Source organism: Panthera pardus, unplaced genomic scaffold, assembly GCF_024362965.1.
Source record: "Panthera pardus isolate Hobbes unplaced genomic scaffold, ASM2436296v1 HiC_scaffold_17, whole genome shotgun sequence".
In the NCBI taxonomy this organism is placed as follows: Eukaryota; Metazoa; Chordata; class Mammalia; order Carnivora; family Felidae; genus Panthera; species Panthera pardus.
Genome location: NW_026526732.1, coordinates 145,392,999 through 145,414,840, shown reverse-complemented (window position 1 = coordinate 145,414,840; position 21,842 = coordinate 145,392,999). Strand labels below are relative to the sequence as shown.

At 40.2% G+C, this 21,842-nt stretch overlaps 1 protein-coding gene across 6 annotated transcripts in view; it reads left to right on the top strand.

Annotated features, from left to right (window-relative positions):
* MAPK14 (mitogen-activated protein kinase 14) overlaps positions 1–21,842 on the top strand; it is a 74,328-nt gene that overhangs the window by 43,739 nt on the left and 8,747 nt on the right. For 2 of the 6 annotated variants that reach the window (XM_019456904.2, XM_019456908.2), the window contains exons 4-9: positions 1,746–1,857; positions 2,580–2,609; positions 2,939–2,986; positions 4,126–4,240; positions 4,817–4,888; positions 17,748–17,827. In XM_019456904.2, the coding sequence (XP_019312449.1) occupies positions 1,746–1,857; positions 2,580–2,609; positions 2,939–2,986; positions 4,126–4,240; positions 4,817–4,888; positions 17,748–17,827 (457 nt within the window). Of the gene's footprint in view, positions 1–1,745; positions 1,858–2,579; positions 2,610–2,938; positions 2,987–4,125; positions 4,241–4,816; positions 4,889–17,747; positions 17,828–18,660; positions 20,405–20,878; positions 21,739–21,842 lie in introns of those variants that run through there. The other 4 variants (XR_002081992.2, XM_019456906.2, XM_019456907.2 and 1 more) reach the window with 4 other exon arrangements.

Genomic DNA, 21,842 nt, shown 5'->3' with positions numbered 1-21,842 from the left:
ATTCTTACACAGTAGATAAAACCTAACTTGATTTTTAAAAATTCAGCCTTTTTACTGCTGATCTGGTTTTTATGTTCCCATAGCTGTGTAATACAGTAATGAGTGGGTAAGGCATTGCATCTAGAATATTTGTGGTGAACCTGTTGGACTTGAATGTAATCGTTTCCCTAATCTTACCACGTAAGGTTAATAACCAGGACCACACCTGTGCGGAGAGGTTCTGGAATGCCCCATTTTGCTTTATAGATAATATTCCTCCTTCCTTTAAAGTAAATGCAGGAATATTGTCAGTGAACAATATCCTTTTACCAGTGAATCCTGAAAAAGGAGAATTGTAATTTGAAAATTTAAAAATGTTCCTATTTTAGTGCCTACAACTTGGTTTATAATGAGGTGAAAATAACAATGATAGATTTAAAAATCAAGATACTTCATCATGGCCATGTATTTAGTTGCACTGTGTATTTCTCATGCAACATTTTTTTTTAAACTGATATTGACACATACATCATTCTGATCTTCATCTTTGCTTTTTTGTCTCTTTCTTCAGACAACCTAAGAAAAGATACATCTAGTAAGAATGATTATAGAAATTTTTAGAAAACTAGATGGAAGGTGGTAAAGTTAGAATAGGGGTAATGAGCCCCCCATGTAGTTACTAAGTTTTTAGCTGTCACTGTCATACTTACTGCCTTGCCTTCCCTTCCCTTCCTTCTCTTCCCTTCTCTTCTCTTCTCTTCTCTTCTCTCTTCTCTTCTCTTTTGTGCATCATGATAACTGTACTCTTTTATCCCTATCACCTATTTCATCAACCCCCCTACCCACCTCCCCTCTGGTAACCATCAGTTTGTTCTCTGTAGTTAAGAGTCTGTTTCTTGGTTTGTCTCTCTCTCTCTCTCTTTTTTTCCTTTATTCATTTGTTTTCTTAAGTTCCACATATGAGTGAAACTATATGGTATTTGTCTTTCTTAGACCGACTTATTTTGCTTAGCATTATACTTTCTAGCTCTATCTATGTTGTTGCACTATGTATATACCATATATGGTATATGAAATATTACACTGTGTATATATATACCACATCTGTATTCATCAGTTGATGGACACTTGGGCTGCTTCCATACCTTGGCTATTGTAAATAATGCTGCTATAAACAGAGGGGTGCATGTATCCCTTTGAATTAGTGTTTTTGTATTTTGAGGGTAAATACCCAATAGTGTGATTACTGGACATATGATAGTTCTATTTTTAATTTTTTGAGGAACCTCCATACTGTTTTCCACAGCAGCTGCACCAGTTTGCATTCCTACCAGTAGTGCATGAGGGTTCCTTTTTCTCTACATCCTCACCAACACTTGTTTCTTGAATTTTTTATTCCAGCCATTCTGACAGTCATAGGTGGTATCTCATTGTGATTTTGATTTTCATTTCCCTGATAACGAGTGATGTTGAGCATCTTTTCCTGTGTCTATTGGCCATCTGTATGTCTTCTTTGGGGAAATGTCTGTTCATATCTTCTGCCCATTTTTTAATTGGATTATTTGCTTTTGGTGTGTTCAGTTGTATCAGTGCTTTATATATTTTAGATACTAACCCTTTATCAGATATATCATTTGCAGATATCTTCTATTCAGTAGATTGCCTTTTAGGCAATTGCCTTTTCTTAAATACTTCTAGAAGTCTTATGAAATTAAGAGCTTTCACAGGGGTTCTGGATTATTGTGTAACTCTCCATTAATTTCTAGGTATCTGGTGACCCATCTCATGGGAGCAGATCTGAACAACATTGTGAAATGTCAGAAGCTTACGGATGACCATGTTCAGTTCCTTATCTACCAGATTCTCCGAGGTCTCAAGGTATAGTCTCCCTTTCTCCATCTCAAGGCTTAAGAGAAAGAAGAAGAAGAAAGAAAAAAAAAAAAAAACCCTTTCTTATGGAAAATTTCAAACATAAAATCACAAGTACAATTATACTGTAATGAACCCCTGCGTTTACTCAATGACCACAGCTACCAAAATATGGCCAATCTTGTTTCTGTTGTATTCCCCAAGCCCTGGATTCTTTTAAGACAAGTCCAGACATCATATCATTCCACCCATAATAGATATTTCAATATGTATGTCTGAGAGCTCAGGACTCTTCATTCTTCCTTCTAAAGAGTAGTCATAATCTCTTGATCTAATCTAATGTCTGGTCAGAGTCATGTTGAAACTTTAAAAACCTCCTCTAGGATGCTAATTTGTTTGTGGGAAGGGCAGATAAGTAATGTTTTAAAATTAAAGCACCTTTGACATTGACATTTAGCAGCTTTGAGTCCCTAGTGAGCTCCAGAGCACTAGCCAGAAAATAGGTTGAAAGCTGTTTCACTTATACTTCAACTCTATGAATAGAGTCGATGGTATAGAAATCATAGTTATGATAAATGTTCAGATTACTGATAATTACTTGTCATTTCTAATGCTACTTTTTAATACTAGTAGTTCTTACTGATTCATGAAAATATACTTTAACTATGTCATATGGCCATAAGAGGTTGGAGATAACTTTTTGATTTAACTGACTTTTTTCTCTTTCACAGTATATACATTCAGCTGACATAATTCACAGGGTAATGTATTGTGATTTTGATTGCATTATTTGGGGAGGGAGCGCTGAAGTGGAGAGGACCGGCATGTGGCCAAGATCCTAGTCTAAGCTTATTTTAGCCATTGAACTATTGATTATAACTTTACTCTAAGTTTAAACTGATTAAAGAAATGTGTGTGGTTTTTACTATTTAAGGCTAATTAGGACTAGGTAGTGACTGACTATAGATGGAGATCACTTATAGCTGAATAAAGTCTTACTTTTATGTTTGGATCTTCATCATTACCTGTGGGGAGAAAACCTAGCATGAATCATAGAGTTGATCATGTCCTCTCTGGACTTGCTTCCTAGGACCTGAAGCCTAGTAATCTAGCTGTGAATGAAGACTGTGAGCTGAAGGTAAGATGAAGAGATGGTGGGAATTGTTTGTTTCCACTTGTAATTACATGTTTGACTAACCAGGCAGACCTACGTAGTAAATGGGTTTATAAAATCATGACATTTTGTCTGAAAATTCATATTTTCCTTAGAAATATCAGAGTTTGAAATTTGAATCACAGACTTAATAAGCCTTAGTTTAAAGGATATTGAAGGTGGCATCAGGTGTCGTATTTTCATTCTAAAATAAAGTTACATTAGAAATTTAATTTGTTAGTTATAATAAAGGAAAATCATAGTCTGAATATTAAGTAAGCAATCCTGAAGAGATAATTACTAGATTAGTTTCCTAAGATAAGAATGGCAAAAGCCACTCATTCAAAATAATTCAAATAGGGGATAAATATAAATATATAGAGAGCAAGCAGCTTTGGAATATTTTTTCTCATTTTTAATCACTCTTTTAAACGTAATTAAATGTAATAAGAAGAATCATTTTAAGTGCACCCTTGATAAATTTATGTATCCATTTAACCACCAACACAATTAAAATAAAGAACACCTTTTCACTTCCAGAAGCTGACTTATGCTCCTTCCGAGCCACTCCCTGCTCCTCTACCCCTAATCCTGGACCACTGATCTAATTGCTGACACCATAGAACAGATTTATTTTTTTCTGGAATTTCACACGAATGGAATCATACAGTATTTGTGTGTGTGTATCTGATTTTTGCTTCGTATAATATTTTTGAGATCTGTGTTATATCAGTAGTTCATTCCTTTTTGTTGCTGAATAGTATCCATTTTGTGACTATGCCACGATTTGTCTATCCATCTACCTGTTGATAGACCTTTGCTTCGATTCCAGTTTGGGGCTGTGTAAAGCTGCTATGAATATTCATATGCAAGCCCTTGTGTGGCTGTATGTTTTCATTGCTCTTGGGTAAATGCTTTGGAGTAACATTTTTGTTTTGCTTTTTGTAATTTCATTTTTTAAATTGCTGTGTTTATCATGCATTCCAAACATAGACTTGGAAGTATGTTTATGAAAGTGCTGTATTGTTCTTCCCATTTCTGAGGCAGTAGAGTTTTTACCCTCCTGCCTTATGAGACTTAGGATCCTGACTGTTCCAGTGCCTGATTTCTCTTCTCTCCCTTAGATCTTGGATTTTGGACTGGCTCGACATACAGATGATGAAATGACAGGCTATGTGGCCACTAGGTGGTACAGGGCTCCTGAGATCATGCTGAACTGGATGCATTACAACCAGACAGGTATTGCTTTTATTGGTTATTTAGCACCTTCTTGGGCAGCATGTTGAGCGTATTTGGGATTCTCAGAAGCGGAGGTAGTGGGAATGGGAGGAAGCATCTTTTGTTTCCATCAGTAATCCTTTTAAAGTCGACAGCAAATATTTCAGTCGCTCAGATAGAGAAGGGGGGTGGTGTTGTATGTACACCGCTTTCAAACTTTATGATTTAGCAGTTGAGTTTTTATTTATTTAGATTTCCCGCGTATTCTGTGAGTACTTCTATCTGAAGACAATGGGTTCATAATTGTAACCTCTCAACATGACTTGGGAGAATCCACCATTTCCACCAATAAGAGTCTCTATCCCTTTGTGAACAGCTTATTTCTCTTTGTCTTAAGTATGTTTTGATATCCTACCTATGAAGCCCGTTAGTGGGGTGAAGGTCTTAGTAAGCTAACTTCCATAAAGATGAGCATGAATCGTGGACCTCAAATGTCTTAAATATTAAGTTGAGTATTTCACTTCTAGTTATAGTTCCATTTGTGGTCAGGTATGATAACAGTGACATTGTATGCCCTTTTCTCTTTAATTTTGCCAGTTGATATTTGGTCAGTGGGATGCATAATGGCCGAGCTGTTGACTGGAAGAACGTTGTTTCCTGGTACAGACCGTATCCTTTAAAAAGTTTTGGATTCTTGTTTCTTATCTGTATTCCAGTGTCCATGGAAGTATATTATTTTTACCTATCTCTAGAGAAGCTCTCAGTTACTTGCTTATGTAGTTGAGACATGCGTTATGAGATCTGCCCTCTGGCTAAGTGTCTTGCCTTGCCAACAAAGTGCCTTCAGTTTTACTTGTGAGTTGGAAAAATTCCTCACAAGCTGGGGAACTCTTTATATCTTTCACCTGTCATCTTTTGCAGTGAGTTCTTTATTACATTAATCTTCCCACAGCAGTTCTGCAACCCGAGCGTATTCCTGAGAGACTCCAGATCTCAATGACTGGTTTAGTCTACTTGTACAAACACTTAATGAGAGCAAGATACCCATTTATAAATCAGGGGTGTCTTTAGCTTTTATGTTTGATTTACATGTTAAAAAGATTATATTTCATCCCTATAATGATGTACCTGCTGACTCTCTTTATATTTGTTGTTTAACAACAAATAATAAAAGGAAGACATGATAAGGTCATCCTGCCATGTGATGGCACAATTTTTTTTTTCCAGCACAATTTTGTTTTTATCTAGATTGTAGCCAAACCTTAATTTACTGCCAGATTTACCATCTAGCCCATGGTTTACCATGGCCCTTTTATTTTAGGCCCTTTCCCATCTGCTGTATGCCCATTTCATGCTTTAGAAGTAGTATCATCCAAATGTGGTTTGTTAGAAGTCCCATTACTTTCACTTGGGGAAGATGTTCAAGTGAGAAAGAATGTTAAAATATGTGTCTAGAATTAGGTTTGAAGATTTTTGTAAAATTCATCTGGCTAGCCTATAGTGGGTTTGGCTGGGCTTTAAAAATGCTGCAGTCATGCTATGAATGTGTTCTATCATGCTTAGAGACCTAAAAGCTGTTTTAACGGACCCTCACCTAAGCAAACTCATTGAATTTATACCAGAATGTCCGTTTACTTGCTTACAGTTTGGGATATACTTTTGTGGTGACTGTGAATGTTCATGCTATCTCTCCACATGTTCTATCTATCTTCTGCTGAAGAAAAATGTGCTTTCCTAATGAACTGAAAAGCTTCTGTCCCTCAGGCAAAGTTGTGTATTTCCCTGACTATTTCTGCATTGATAGAGTTCTGTCTCCCTGTACTGAACTCACCTTACTGCTCCTCGGTCCCGGATTCTTGGTTAAATACCTAGTGTTTGTTTCATTCACCTTATATCTGCCTCTTAGAAATGTGGTATATACATTATAGTCCAAGCTAAGAGAATTAGGGAAATTTTTAATTCCCCTTTTCCTCAGGTACACAGCTCAGAGTCCCCATCCAGCAGACTAATGTCTCTCTTCCCAAGCACACTACTCTGATGCATTTCTCGATTCCTCCCTCCCCTTCCTCTTCTTTATTATCTGTAGCTCCTTTTACCTGCAGTCAGCTTTGGACACGCGTGCCTGCATTGACATGCAGAGTAGTGGAGAGAGACAGTAGGGTGTACTGGTTGAGAACACATACTCTGGAATCAGATTTCCTGGGTTTCGATCCTGCCTCTTATGCTCCCCGCTGTGTGTTTTCTAACCTCTGTCTCTCGATTTCCTTAACCATAAAAGGCTAATAGTATGTACTTTACAAGGCAGTTGTGAGAATTCAGTGAGACAGTATCTGGAAAGTAGTTAGAGCCTGGCAGGAAATGTTAGCCATCATCTTCATTACTGACTTTTGGGAAACACTTTTTCCCTTTACCTTCCCACTTTACTGTCTGCCTGTGAATCATTAAAAGTTTTTGTTTGTTTGTTTTATTTAAATTGTGTGACAAGTAGTAAAGGATGGAGCCCCTTGGCGGGCTACTGGTAGAAAGGTTTTAAAGCAATTGTGCCCTATGATTTTATCTCACAGACTTACTTACTCCCTGATGGCTTGACTCTTTTAGAATGCTAACTTTCAACCTGTAAGACATCTTCCCTTTATTTTTTCTTATTTTAGAGACAGAGACAGAGTGTTTGCACATGTGTGCAAGCAGGGTAGGAACAGAGGGAGAGAGAATCCCAAGCAGGCTCCGTGCTGTCAGTGCGGAGCCTGACGTGAGGCTCGATCTCATGACTGTGAGATCCTGATCTGAGCTGAAATCAAGTGTTGGACGCTTAACTGACCAAGTCACCCAGGCGCCCCAGAAGTCTTCCCTTTTTGTGCATACTTCTTTTCCTTCTGTGAGCTTTAGCTAGAAAACCTAGCATTTAGGCTTTTTACCATGGGCTTTTTTTTAATACACGAAAATTCATTTCAAAATTCCTATTTTAGTACTACACCATTTCTTTTGTACTTGGCTCTTTTTCAGACAGATATTCTACCGGATCATAAAAGTCAAATTCAGAGGATTTGTATTTGCAATACATACCACCCCCATCCTGTCAGTTGCCAGCTGTGTGGATGTAGATTTGGTGGCCGGACAAGGAGAGAGGAAAACGTTTTCTAGGACTTTTTCTTGCCTGAAGTGTACAGTTATGTGCATTCTAGCATAGTGGTTCTTAACTCTCATTTTCACCAGAATACTTCGGGGAGCTTTTAAAAACTCCCAAGTGCCAGGGCACCACCTCACAGACTCAACTAAAGTTGGTGTGGGGTCCAAGCACAGGCTTTGACGTATGTTTTAAGTCCCCGGTTGTTGCCAATGTGCAGCAGGTGCTGAGCACAACTAGAGTTTAGACCAGTTGATTTTTACTCTTAACCTTTCAGGCTGATCCTAAAAAAATTAGTTAGGCAGTTTTTCCTCATTTTTTTTTAAAGTTTATTTACTTATTTTGAGAGAGAGAGAGAGAGAGAGGGAGGGGCAGAGGGAGAGAGAATCCCAAGCAGGCTCCATGCTGTCAGCGCAGAGCCCAACACAGGGCTCGATCCCACGAGCTGTGAGATCACGACCTGAGTCAAAATCAAGAGTCAGATGCTTAACCGACTGAGCCACCCTGGCGCCCCCTCATTTTTTTTTAAAGGTACCGATGAGATGAGAAAGTTAATAATTTAGACTTATCCACTTGGGGGCCTGGAAGGATATTAGAAAACATCTAATTGAACTCCCTGTTTTTTATACATGTGAGGAAACCAAGACCCAGAGAAGATAGATCCAAAACTGTTACTTATGACTCAGGTCACAGTTTCTTTACGTTATTTTATTTGTTACCTATTCCCCAAATTTTTCTTTTTCTTAAATTTTTCTTTTTCTTTTTCCTTTGGAGGATGTGCTGGCCCCACACATTCTTTCTTTGCCCGGCAAGATGTGCAGCCACTGCTTATTTATGATTTTTAAATGCAACTGAATGCTGAGGCAGCCTCTAGAACTGCTCTTCTGTTGAGTGCAGTTTTCTCCCTGTTTTCCTCACGTATTAATCATATTATTCTCATCTAGAACTGGTGGTTTTAGGGGTGCGTAGGTGGCTCAGTCCGTTAAGCGGCCGACTTGGCTCAGGTCATGATCTTGCGGTTCGCGAGTTTGAGCCCCGCGTCGGGCTCTGTGCTGACAGCTCAGAGCCTGGAGCCTGCTTCGGATTCTGTGTCTCCCTCTCTCTCTGCCCCTCCCCCGCTCACACTATGTCTCTCTCTCTCTCTCTCTCTCTCTCTCTCTGTCTCAAAAAAAATAAACATCAAAAAGTTAAAAAAAAACTGGTGGTTTTAGCTGCTAGATAAGAACTATCTAATAGAATTGTCTGTGGTATTGTGAATGTTTTCTGTTTGGGCTGTGCACTGGTTGGTAGCCACCAGTGACATGTGGCTATTGAGCACTTACAATGTGGCTAGTGAAACTTAGAAACTGAATTAAAAATATTTTTGTGGTAAAAGGTATTAACATAAAATTTGCCATTTTACCTTTTTCTTATTGTGGTAAAAAACGCATAACATAAAATTTACCATCTTAACCATTTTTAAATACACAGTCCACTGGCACTAACTATACTTACAAAGTTGTGCAGCCATCACCACTATCTTATTTCCAAAACATCTTCATCACCCCAACGGAAACTGTACCCATTGAACAATAACCCCCATTCTTCCTTCCCACAGCCTCTGGTTTCCTCTCTTCAACTTCCTCAATTGGCTTATTCTAGATATTTCATATAAGTGGAATCACACAATATTTGTTCTTTTCCTTGATTATTTCCCTTAGCCATAATGTTTTCAAGGTTCTTCTGTGTTGCAGCATGTTATCAGGACTCCGTTCCGTTTTCTGTGTATTCCCCTGTGTGTGTATGCACTCATCTTTTCGTTGACACTTGGGTTATTTCCACCTCTGGCAATTGTGAATAGTGCTGCAATGAACATTGGCATATAGCTCTCTGTTTGAGGCCCTGCTTTCAGTTCTTTTGGGTATACATATCTAGGAGTGGAATTGTTGGGTCCTGTGGTAATTCTACGTTTACTTTTTTGACGAGCTATCAAACTGTTTTCCACAGCAGCTGTACCATTTTACATGCCCACCAGTGATGTAGGAGCTTTTCTCCGTGTCTTCACCAACACTTACTCTTTTCTTCTTTTTTTAAAAAAAAAAATTTTTTTTTTAATGTTTTTATTTATTTTTGAGACAGGGAGAGACAGAGCATGAGCAGGGGAGGGGCAGAGAGAGAGGGAGACACAGAATCCAAAGCAGGCTCCAGGCTCTGAGGTGTCAGCACAGAGCCTGACGCGGGGCTCGAACTCACGGACTGTGAGATCATGACCTGAGCTGAAGTCGGACGTTTAACCGACTGAGCCACCCCGGCGCCCTCTTCTTTTTTTTTAAATTATAGCCATCCTCATAGGTATGAAGTGGTATCTCTTTGTGGTTTTAATTTGTATTTCCCTAATGACTGATAATGTTGAGCATCTTTTCCTGTGTTTATTGGCCATTTGTATATCTCCTATGGAGGAATGTCTGTTCAAGTTCTTCACCCATTTTTTAATTGGGTTGTCTTTTTGTTGTTGAGTTTTTAGTTCTTTGTATATTCTGGATATTAAACCTTTGTTAGATATGTGATTTGCAAGTATTTTCTCCCATTCTGTGGGTAGTGTGTTCACTTTCTTGATAAGGTCCTTTTTTAAAAAAAATTTTTTTTTAATGTTTATTTTTGAGAAACAGAGAGAGACAGAGCATGAGTGGGGGAGGCAGAGAGGGGAGAGAGGGAGACACAGAATCCGAAGTAGGCTCCAGGCTCTGAGCTGTCAGCACAGAGCCCAATGCAGGGCTCGAACCCACAAGCTGTGAGATCATGACCTGAGCCAAAGTCAGACGCTCAACAAACTGGAGCCACCGAGGCGCCCCTCTTGATAATGTCCTTTGATGCACTGAAGTTTTGATTCTGATGAAGTTCCAATTCATCTATTTTTTCCTTTTGTTGCTCATGTTATATCTAAGAATGTATTACCAAATTCAAGGTTTGAAGATTTACTGTGTTTTCTACTAAGAGTTGTATGTGTTTCTCTGTCATACCTAGGTCTTTGATCCATTTTGAGTAAATTTTTGTATATGATGTCAGGTTTGAGGTCCAACTTGTTCTTTTGCATATGGAAACCCAGTTGTCCCAGAGCCATTTGTTGAAGAGACTATCCTTTTCCCACTGAATAGGCTTGGCATTTCTGTCCAAGGCTAATTCTAATCCATTTGTCTGTATATCTATGCTTATATAACAGTACCACACTGTTTTGATTCCTATAGCTTAATAGTAAGTTTTGAATTCAGGAAGTATGAGTCCTTCAACTTTGTTCTCACTGTTAAATGGCTGGGGGTTTTTGTTTTTTGTTTTTTTGGCTTTTCAGGCTCTTTTGTAATCCTATATGAATTTGAAGATGGGCTTTCCCATTTCTGCAGGAAAGGCTGTTGGAATTTTTTTTAATATGTATTTTTAATGTTTATGTATTTATTTTGAGAGAAAGTGTGTGCACATGCACAAGCAGGGGAGGGACCGAGAGAGGGAGAGAGAGAATCCCAAGCAGGCTCCAGGCTGTCAGCACAGAGCCAGGCACCAGGCTCCATCAGTCCTACAAACTGTGATATGACCTGAGCCAAAATCAAGGTCGGATGAGGCACCTGGGTAGCATCGGTTAAGCATCTGACTTCGGCTTAAGTCATGATCTGTTTGTGATTTTAATTTGTATTTCCCTAATGACCAGTAATGTTGAACATCTTTTCCTGTGTTTATTGGCCATTTGTATATCTTCTGTGGAGGAATATCTGTGTGCTTGGAGCTCAGATCCTAGAGCCTGCTTCAGATTCTGTGTCTCCCTCTTTCTGCCCCTCCCCTGCTCGCTCCCTGTCTGTCTGTCTGTCTGTCTCTCTCTCTCTCAAAAATAAGTAAAATATAAAAAAACAGAGCTGGATGCTTAACTGGGCCACCTAGGTACCCTGGAAGGCTGTTGGAATTTTGATAGCAATTGCATTGAATTTTTAGATCACTTTGGATAATATTGACATCTTGACAATATTAAGTCTTCCTATCCATGAACACGAGGTGTCTTTCCATTTTTCAGTTCTTAATGTCTTTCAGCAACGATTTATCATTTTCATTGGACAAATCTTTCACCTTCATGGCTAAATTCATTCCTAGGTGTTTTATTCTTTTAGATGCTGTTGGAAATGGAATTGCTTTCTTAATTTCTTTTTCAGGTTGTTTATTATTGGTGTGAAGAAACAAAACTGATTCTTGTTGACTTTGTGCACTGCGTCTTTACTCAACTTGTTCATTAGCTCTAGTAGGTTTCTTGCGGATTCTTTGGTTTTTCTATCTACAGGATCCTATCATCTGCAAATAGAGATGGTTTCAATTCTTCCTTTCCAGTTGCTCTGGCTAGGATTTCCAGTATAATGTTGAATAGCAGTGGTGAAGTGAGCATCCTTGTTTTGTTCTTATCTTAGAGGGAAGTTTTTCAGCCTTTCTCCGGTGACTGACTATGATTTTAACCGTGTATTTTTCATAAATGCTCTTTATCATGTCAAGGAAGTATCACTTCAGAGAAGTTCCTTTGGATTCATAGTTTTATGAGTCTTCAATCTGAATTTCAAATCTTACTAGATTTTATTTAGATTACATTGAAATTTAGTTAATCTCATGTGATTACTGGTATTGCATTGGACAACGCAGTTTTAGATCTCTATAAGTCTTCTTCGTATTCTACCTTTTTCTCATTTTTTGTGATGAGTCTCCTCCTTGAGAGATGCTTTTAGTACTGGTTGTTAATAATCCTTGGAGTTCCCCTAAAGGTGTAAGAAATACTAATTTTTGTCTTAAAACTAAGTATATATTGTTAGGTTTGGAGCTATTCTCATTTATGACTTTGTAGAACACTTTTTCCATCTAGCTCAAAAACAGGATTATTGTTTTAAAGAATAAACCTTGCCTTAGAAGTCCAGTCAACTAGGTATATCAGGTGGACACAGCTGGTGAACTTCACATTAGAAGATAGTGAGGATACAGAATGTCCCTTCAGGCATAGTGCTAGCCTATTTCAAATGTCATTGGTTTTGAGAAGAGTGGCCAGTTAGAAAATGGTATTACCAATACTTAATAGTCTGTAGTGTAAGGAAGAGAGAAAATGAGTTTCAGAGCCCTGTTACACATCAAATACTCTTTCCTCTTCTGGAGACCACAGTGTTTGTTTGCTGTCATTTTCCTTTCCTAAGTAATCAAATGAATTTCCTTCATGTGTAAAACTTTTTTTCCTTCTTTCATTAAAAAAATTTTTTTAATGTGTTTTTATTTTTGAGAGAGAGAAACAGAGTGTAAGCAGGGGAGGGGCAGAGAGAGAGGGAGACACAGAATCTGAAGCAGGCTCCAGGCTCCACACTGTCAGCACAGAGCCTGGTGCAGGGCTCGAACCCACAAACCGTGAGATCATGACCTGAGTTGAAGTCGAATGCTTAACTGACTGAGCCACCCAGGTGCCCCTCCTTCTTTCATCTTAATAGAAGGGGTACCTTTAAGATATTAACCAGAGGCTAATGGGGCTGTTGAGTTATAATCTACTTGCCATTAGCTGCTGCCTTACTCCATATGAATTTCCTTAGTGTATTAAATTTGCTCCTTAATTCTACTTTATTTATTTCTTTTGATTTTTTTTTCAAAGATTTTATGAAATACAAAAAAAACAAAGAATAACATAATGAACACCTGTGTTCACAGCTCCCAGATTATGGGCTAAAACACGCCAGTAAAAAATTTCTGATGTACCCCTTGCTGTCACGTCTACCCCTCACTTGCAGTCACTAGTTTCAAATATTCTCTCTTTTTACTATTTTTTTAATTAAAAAATAATAAATAATCTCTACCCCCAGCATGGGGCTGAAACTCACAAGCCCGAGATCAAGGGCGGCATGCTCCACTGACTGAGCCAGCCAGGTGCCCCTATTCTCTCTCATTTTAAAGCAGTTTCATGGGGTGCCTGGGTAGCTTAGTTGGTTGAGCATCTGACTCGATTTTGGCTCAGATCATGATCCCAGCGTTGTGGGATCGAGCCCCTGTGTCGGCTCTGTGCTGAGCATGGAACCTGGTTAAGATTCTATCTCTCTCGTCCTCTCCCTTCTCCCCAAATCACGTGCTCTCTCTCTCTCTCTCTCTCTCTCTCTCTCTTAAAAAAAAAAAAAGTTTCACTTTAGACACTGAAAGCAAGGTCCTAATAAATGCTGAAGAAGAAAAAAAATTTTACTACATTATTTGCCTTTTCTTCTCCAACTTGACATTATATTTTCCCAGAAAAGATTGGAATTTTCACGTGTGTCCACAAACCTAAAGTACCTTAAGAATTTTAGTGTGCGTGACAGTGAAAATGACTATTTTGACAACCAAGAAGAGAAGAAAGTAGGCCTAAGTCTTCTTCTAGTCCATCCTGTCTGTCATAGGAAGGTTTTCCACCCTCCAGACATTAATGTTCTGGCTTTGTCTAGAACACTTAGAGGTGAATAGAATATTGGTTTTTTTATTTTCCTTCTGATTACCCCATTAACCTTAGGTTGATTTCCTCATCTATTCATTCTACCTATTACTTTTGTTACAGAGAACCTAAAGAGTAATCTTGGGCCTCAGTGGTTGTTTTAGAAAGGACCAAGACATCTATGATTTGAATTTTGACAATTTGATCATTATAACTGAAACACATGTTTACCTAACAGGAAAAATTTCTTCTATCTAGGGGGGAAAAAGAGGGTTAAACCAATTATGAAGGATGGCTTGTTGTGGAGATAACTAATTGTCATTATGTGATACATTTTGCTTTGCTCTGCTTATGTAGCTGCTTGAAGCACCTTCTGGCCTTAACTGCCTGGACAAATTGTAGTGGCCTTACAGTAGCTGGTACTATTGGAAGACTGACCTGTATTTCAATGGATTTGCCAGCTCTTGGAGAACCTATGGTGATTTCTTCTGAGGTCTGCCTGCTTTGACTTCCCTCTTACAAGTGCTTTTAGCTACTAAGCAGATTCTTGTTTTGCATTGTGTGCTTACTAATCTCCCAAGTATTGGCTATCATGCTGTAGCAACTCTCTTTGCTCATAGCCCTTACACACTCATGGCATTATACTTGCGTACTCTTTATGGTGTAGACACTTCAGTTGGAAGGTTTGAGGGCTTTGTTAGGCCTGATATTAAGTGAAGCAACTTTTCTGGACTACTTTTTGTATTTAGACTTTCCATTGAGTATGATCATTATAGGTTTTTTAGGGCAAGGTAGAGGGCTGGAGCTGAGTTAGAAAGCATATTATGACTAGTCTTTTTAAGCCAACCAATATTTATCAAACTACACTGTGGAAGGTGCTGGGGATAAGATAGTACCTGTCCCCCAAACCAGAGTGATCATACTCAGTGGAAAGTGAGTTATAGGAGTTACCAGAACAAATGTCTACTCTCTCATTATAAAATAAGACAGAGTGATAAAAATGCTATAATAGAGGTACAAATAAGTTATTGAGAAGAAGTAAAGTAATTCGAACTTAAGATATCCAGGAAGACTTCACAGCACAGTTCTTGTTTGAGTAGGACTTTGTAGAATAAATAAGAAAAGACTTGATAGGAGGTGAGAACGGAGGATATTCCTGCATATGACTTGCATAAATAAGAAGGTGGAAGCTTAGAATTGCCTAGAATATTTGGTGTGCGTTGAAGCAAACCGTCTGAGGCAGTCAGAAAAGAAGCTTGATGCCAAGTCAGGGAGGGCCATGAGGGGCTAGGAATTCGGGCTTTATTCTTCAGACGTGTGATTGTTTTATACTGGCAGAGACACGGGGCCCCCAGCTCATTGCTGTCGTGAGCCTCTGTGACTAGTGGGAGTGCCACACTCTTCAGGTATGATGAGGTGAAGGTAGGGCGGTTAAGAAACTCAGCCCAGAGTCTTCTGGCTTCCCTGAAGGGAGTGTAAAACTTGACTCTCATTTCAGTAGTCAGAAGTCTCTTAAACAAGAGTACCAATCTCAACAGTTTTATTTCCCGAGATTAATTTTGATGCATATATTGTAAAACTACCTGTTTAAGAGTTGAAGCAGTCTAGTTGGTTTTCATATATGATATGCTTTGTGTTGTGGGAGAGCTACCCAGTTAAATTTGTTCCTGGAGAGTGTGAAGGGACTTAATACTTGTAAACTGAATCAATTAAAATGGGCAGAGGGGATCCTGTACTAAATTCTGTTGTCATATAGCTAATTTTATTATTTTATTTATTTTTTAATGTTTTTCTATTCATTCTTGAGAGAGAGAGAGACAGGGCATGAGTGGGGGAGGAGCAGCACAAGAGAGGGACACAGAATCTAAAGCAGGCTCCAGGCTCTGAGCTGTCAGCACAGAGCCCAACACGGGGCTCGAACTCACAAGCCGTGAGACCATGACCTGAGTGGAAATCGGACGCTCAACCGACTTGAACCACCCAGGCGCCCCTTAATTTGATTGTTTTAAAGCAAGACCATATTCGTCCATCCTCCCCTCTCTGTCCCCATTATTGCACGCTTTAGTTTTTTTTTTCTTGTCAGCACTTTGAACTAAGAGTCAGTATTGAAATTTTAACCTCCAGAACACATTGATTTTTGCCATTTGCAGATGACAAAGTTCTCTACTATATTTAATTTAGAAATGATTTCTGTGAGTGGACTTGTTTCTAATTTAACCTTGTTTTCTACAGAACACAAATTGTTTGGGTCTAGGCTGAGGTTTGGCAAACCTTTTCTTAAAAGAGCCAGATAGTAAATATTTTAGGGTTTGGGGACCATCTGGTTTCTGTTGTAACTACTCAATTCTGCTGTGTAGGGTGAAAGCAGTTACAGACAGTACATAAACGAATGGGCATGGCTGTGTTCCAATAAAACTTTATTTTCAAAACAGGCAGCAGGCTGGGGTTTGCTGACTCCTGTCTAGAATGTTCTTCCATTTAAGCCAATTTCTTAGCTGGGGGTGGGGGTGGGGACGGGGAAGAACAGGGCAAGATGCCAGTGATATTGCGTCAGTAATTCCTGTAACTTAGGCAACTGTGGTTTGCAGAAGCCATTATTTTAAGTTACACCGTATTACCTTTATATGTGTAATCATAAACAGAAATATTTCTTCCATCCTCCTTTCCTTCCTGCTTCCTGAGGAGAAGATCTCCTCAGATATTTCGAGTGCCCACCATGTAGCAGATAGCAGGCTAAGCACGGGGGATAGGCAGCAGTCAGGGTGGCCCGTGCCCTCATGGAGCTACATACAGATCAGCAGAGGTGACAGAAAGCAAACGAAGTAATTATAGATTGATGTTTGCAAGCATTGTGCTGGGGTAGAGAATACAAGGAAGAAGGGGCTTTCTTATTTAGAGTGTGGGGGGAGTCCTCTCTGAGGAAGTGAGACCTGAGGTTGAGAAGGATCTAATATGCCAACAACCTGACAGGATGTGTGATAGGCACCAGAAGACAGTCATCCTCCCCTCCTTTTCCCCGAATGTCAGTAGAGACGTGGATAAACTCTCACACTTTCATAGAGAATATTAAAAGCTTACTTTATATAACTTTTTTCTCTCCCCTTTTAACTTCCTTTTTGGGCAAGACTAAAGGCAATAAGAACAAACGAACAGTTTCTGTCTTCTGGTTAATATATGCACATATGCGGAATAGTTGGCTACCCGAATAAGGGTTTGGACGTTGTAGTCTATTGTGTAGAGCCTCTGGGATGTGTGAGGTTTGTCACTGCGCTTGTGAGATGGAAAACTCTCCTGTTCTGCTTCATGATGGCGCTCCTGAAGAACACGCGGATGCAGTGGGGGAGTGGGGCCCTCTGCTGGCCGACTATCACTCACAGCTCCTCTCTGCCTGCTCTAGCCATTGCAGAGGGACAGGTTTCCCAGAGGGCACGCTCAAGTGGTGTTAGGCCCTGGGGTAGTGGCAGGCTCCTGTCCTATTACAAGCTCCTTGGGTCAAGCCTTTCAGGGGAGTATTCCCAGGGGAGCTTGGCCAGCCCTAGCTCCTATGCTCTGCTGCTCTTTCTGTTCGTGTAGCACTCTGCTTACCAGTGCTTTCTGCTCAACTGGCTTCTCACGCTTTGGTGGAAGGTAAAGAGGTTAGGTGTGGACTGAGTGAAGCTTTTGTGCTGTCACCTGCTGTCTTTGACCCAGCTAAAGTCACTTCGCTTTACTGATGGGTAATGTTGACAGATGCCCAGAATGAATATAAATTGGGGGTGTGAGTGGTAGTATTTTGAGTCTTTGCACAGGAGGAACATGTTCTACTTGAAGTGACCATCCATGGAAGCCCTGATCTAGGTTAATTCACCATTTTGGCTTGGCTGGGGGTTTTCACTTTTTGTTATTGGGGTATTTTGTTTGTTTGTTTTGTTGTCGTTTGTGTTTTTTATTTTTATTTTGTCCCAACATTTTCCTTTATAGTCCACCATTAGATATTGATCAGTTGAAGCTCATTTTAAGACTCGTTGGAACCCCAGGGGCTGATCTTTTGAAGAAAATCTCCTCAGAGTCTGTGAGTTGATGCTTTGATTGTAATTATCTGCCCTGTTGGGAGCCTCTGCCGCTTCCCTCAATCTGTACTTTGACCTGGGTATGTTTGTAAGCACGTGTGCCCTTTTGTGCTGACTTCCAGGATGAAGTATAAGTGTGTGTGTATGTGTGTGTGTGTACACATTTGCTCACGTGCATGTGTTTCGTTCTCTATTGGAGTACATACGTAGATCATGAGAGCTGGTATTGAGCAGTCGTGTCCCAGTAAATGATCTGAGATTCTAACTCATTCCAAGAGATCAATGGAAAATTGGTCTCTGTTACCAAGCCCTGACATCATTTTCCTCGGCAGTGTCACATATACCTGAGCTCTTTTTATATTCTGGTTAGTGCTTGCTCTCAGAGCATGAGCTTCACCATGTACTAGTCTAGCTTCATCACCACAAGGATGAAGTGTGCATTGGGTGCACGCTACTGCCCTTTTCCAGAAGTTCCTGCTTTTTATTGTTTTAGAATCGACAACTCTGCATCTTGTATAAGTTGTCTATTCTCAGCAGGGCCATCTCTCCACCCTGTCTCCAGACCAGTCCTAGTACCTCACATCCACTGGAGTTGGCTTGTAAATCCTTCCTCCCACAGCCTGCCTTTGTAATTACAAGTCAAATAACCTGAGAAAAAGCTTTAGAGCTAATGCTTTCCTGCCTCTAAGCAGGGGTTTAGAGAGAAGCCGTGGGAATGTGACTCTGGCTTGCTTTGGCTCCGATTTCCTGCTGTTGGTCATTTTCTGGGGCCAGAGATAAGAGAGAGATCATGAAAGCTCAGCCTTTCTCCCTTTTCTCCTCTGTCTGCCGCCAGGCAGTTGACTAAAAGGGAAAAAGAGCTGTGGAGCCAAGCTCCAGTCGTGCCTTCCTGAATTCTCGTCCCAGCATTCTGACTAACGGGGTCCCTTTGCCCAATTGGAAGGACTGCTGGGTAGCTGGAGGCAGGCTTGAGCAGGTGAGTTTGAATGGTTCATCGTCTCCCTTACAAAATAAAGAATATTGTCATCTGGTATGTTTCCGGTACATTCCTTTAAAAGAGCACAAAGTCCAGTGTATTTATCAATTTCTACTCTGAGGGATGTAAGAGACTGTGCTGGCTCTATTATTTTGTTTCATTTATTTATTTAAGAAGAAGAAGGAAAAGCACAGAAAAGCTGTGACTTGCCTGAGTCATGCACTGAGTCACTTGGCAGAGCTGAGCATAGATATCAGATGTTCTGATAACATGATCTCTAAACTTGAATCTCATGCGATTGCACACTATTTTGAAAGTCATTGTCAGAGTTACTGACCACAGTGTTAACCCAAAGGAGTGTTTTCTTTTGCTTTATGAAGTGCAGAAGCTGGATAGAATGAATCAAAGAAGATACGAGATGCTGCGTAGTGAGGATGGTGCTTTATTGTTTTAAATGCATTTGCTGAGAAAAACCGGTAATAGAGAAAACACGGGGGCAAGGGAGCGGGGTTGGGAGGAAGTTCACTTTGTTTACTGATAGTACTAATGAGACTAAGATAGTAAATTCATTCCCTGTCTGGGAAAGGCTGTTAGCAGCTCCTGCTTAGTCGTGTCTCCCACCCCAACCATCTGCCTTATAGGTGTGTGCTGTTAGTCATAAGAATTTCTGAAAGAAAAAGCATGGGTGATACAGTATTTACCTATTATTAATCCATCATTTATTGTTAAGAAAGAAACAACATCAAGTGCCCAAACTAATAATGAGATCACCTTTATCTTGGGTGAAATAGGATATATTATACATTTAAATAGCTCTAGAGTTGGGCATAACAAAATGGAGTACCAGAATATAGAACGCACTCAAATAATATTGTATCGAGTACAGGAATAAGAAAGTTTTGTGTTTTTTTTTTCCTACATGGTTATGGCGAGTAGATAAAAGGGGTTTTAAACTTTCAAAAGGGTAAACAAGATTAATTTGATGTCAGTGATACTCCCCAAGTACCAGTTTATTTTAAAAGCACATGATGTGTAGGATACATGCTGTGTAAATAACAAAGCCAGGTGAGGAAACCTGTGTAAAGGTATTAGAAATAAAAAGAAAAATTCATTAGTGAAGGAATGTAATAAAAAAAGAAAGCCAATAGCTATTTTCATCACTCGTGAAGAATAGTGAGGTAGTGATGCCATCACTGATGTAGAAATTCAATCAATAAATAAGAAGACATTGTAAGAAAATGCAATAACGGGTGGGCTGATTGAGAACAAGTTGGGATGTGCTGGGAGAAAAGGGGATAAAATGGGTCATGGTGGATGGCTGAGGAGAGAGTTTTTTGGTTAGTGACCCAACACCTATAGTAATCAGTGAAAGAACAAAAAAAAAAAAAAAAATCATACTAAAAAAGCAAAAGCCCTTTCACCGACTCACATTTTTCTCTAGAAATCTATTCTTCCTAACCTCCTGACAGGAAGGGGGTATAAGAACCTATTTGGCTAAAGGAAACAAAGACAGAAAATGCACAGGCCAAGTATTGTTCACAAGAAAGACAAGAGAGGTGGCAGAATTTTAAGATTTTAAAACCCAACTGGTGTTCCACTACTGCGGGGGGGGGGGGGGGGGGGGGCGGGGGGGGGTTTACTTAGCGGGCCCCCTGTGGTTACATTTCTTGGCATGCAAAGTAACGTTCGTTATGTAACTTGCTTAAAGGTAAATCTAAACTTTGTTGAGAGAAAGTTAAAACGACTTCATGCCACCTTTTGAATCTGCTGGCCTGTCTTTGGGCCGGTGTGAAACAGAATGTGACAGGCAGGGTGGAGCGTGTGGCCCCAGCCCTCTCCTGATGGCCAACCTTACACACGTCATCCGACCCCTAGGGCACTGGAGCTCTGAGGATGAGTTAAGGTGAAAACTTACTGAAGGGAGCCCCAAGGAAGTGTAATTACTTGACCAGGGTGCTCACTGAAGATGCCACGCCAGCCGCAGCGGGGAACGAAAGGTTTAAGAAGAAAGGGAATACAAGACCATTTTTATTGAATTGTGTTGATTTTCCAAATCCCATCACTTCTCCTTTAATAGGAACACATGATAAACTGGCAGTTCTTACAGCACTTTGGAGGCGGGGGAATTGTGTTAAAGCTGATGGGACAGCACGAAGAGGAAAGCTTGGAGTGCCGCTTACATACGCGCGCGTACCTACAGAAGACCTCATGGTTCGGTCCCGGCAGACTGTTTTGTAGGCTCCCTCCCGGCTGTTTATGAAGTGGAGTCAGCCTGTCCACCTGTTAGAGACTTGTGGAGGAAATCACTGAGGCTTGCTAGAACACCATCAGTGGCCTGTGACTTCTGTTCCGTCCTTGCCGTTGGCTTCTAACTTTCCCCCGTGTCTCCTGTTTCTTCCTGTGTGTTTGTGTGTTTGTGATAACACACAAACTGTGTGTTTGTGGCATGTTATAAATGTACCACGACTAATGTCTTTGAAACTTGGCATTGCTTATCAGCTCACACACCCGGCCATGTCTTGCGTTTGGAGGGGTGGTGCCTTGGAGAGTCACCAGAACCTGTGCCACAAAAATTTAACCTCTTCCTTGAATGGATATATTGAAAGTTTTATTTTGTCCAGAGCCAAATCAAAATTTTCTGAATCCTCTCCATTTACCTCCCCCCCGCCCCCCCCCCCCCGCCCCCCATCCCCAAGCAAACAGGTTTGGGCCATCCTGTTGAAAACAGTTCTCTGGCTGGCATCCTGGATCACAGGGCAGTCTCTTTCCAGGGAGCCTAAAATATTTCATGTTAAAGATGATGCTAAAATGAAAGAAAAGCAATTTTTCTTATCTGCATGGCCAGTCACTGGCTGCATGCCTAATAACTCTCATGCCATTCATAGAAGTGTGCCTTAACATACAGCCTTGGGCTCTGGCCTGGGGTGGGGGGTGGGGGGAATGAGTGGGTGGGTTTTTCCTTTGTTTTGGGGTGGCTTTTTTGGCCTTCTTAAAAACTTGAGTTGAAAGTTATTTTTTTGCACTGTATGTTTAACAATGCC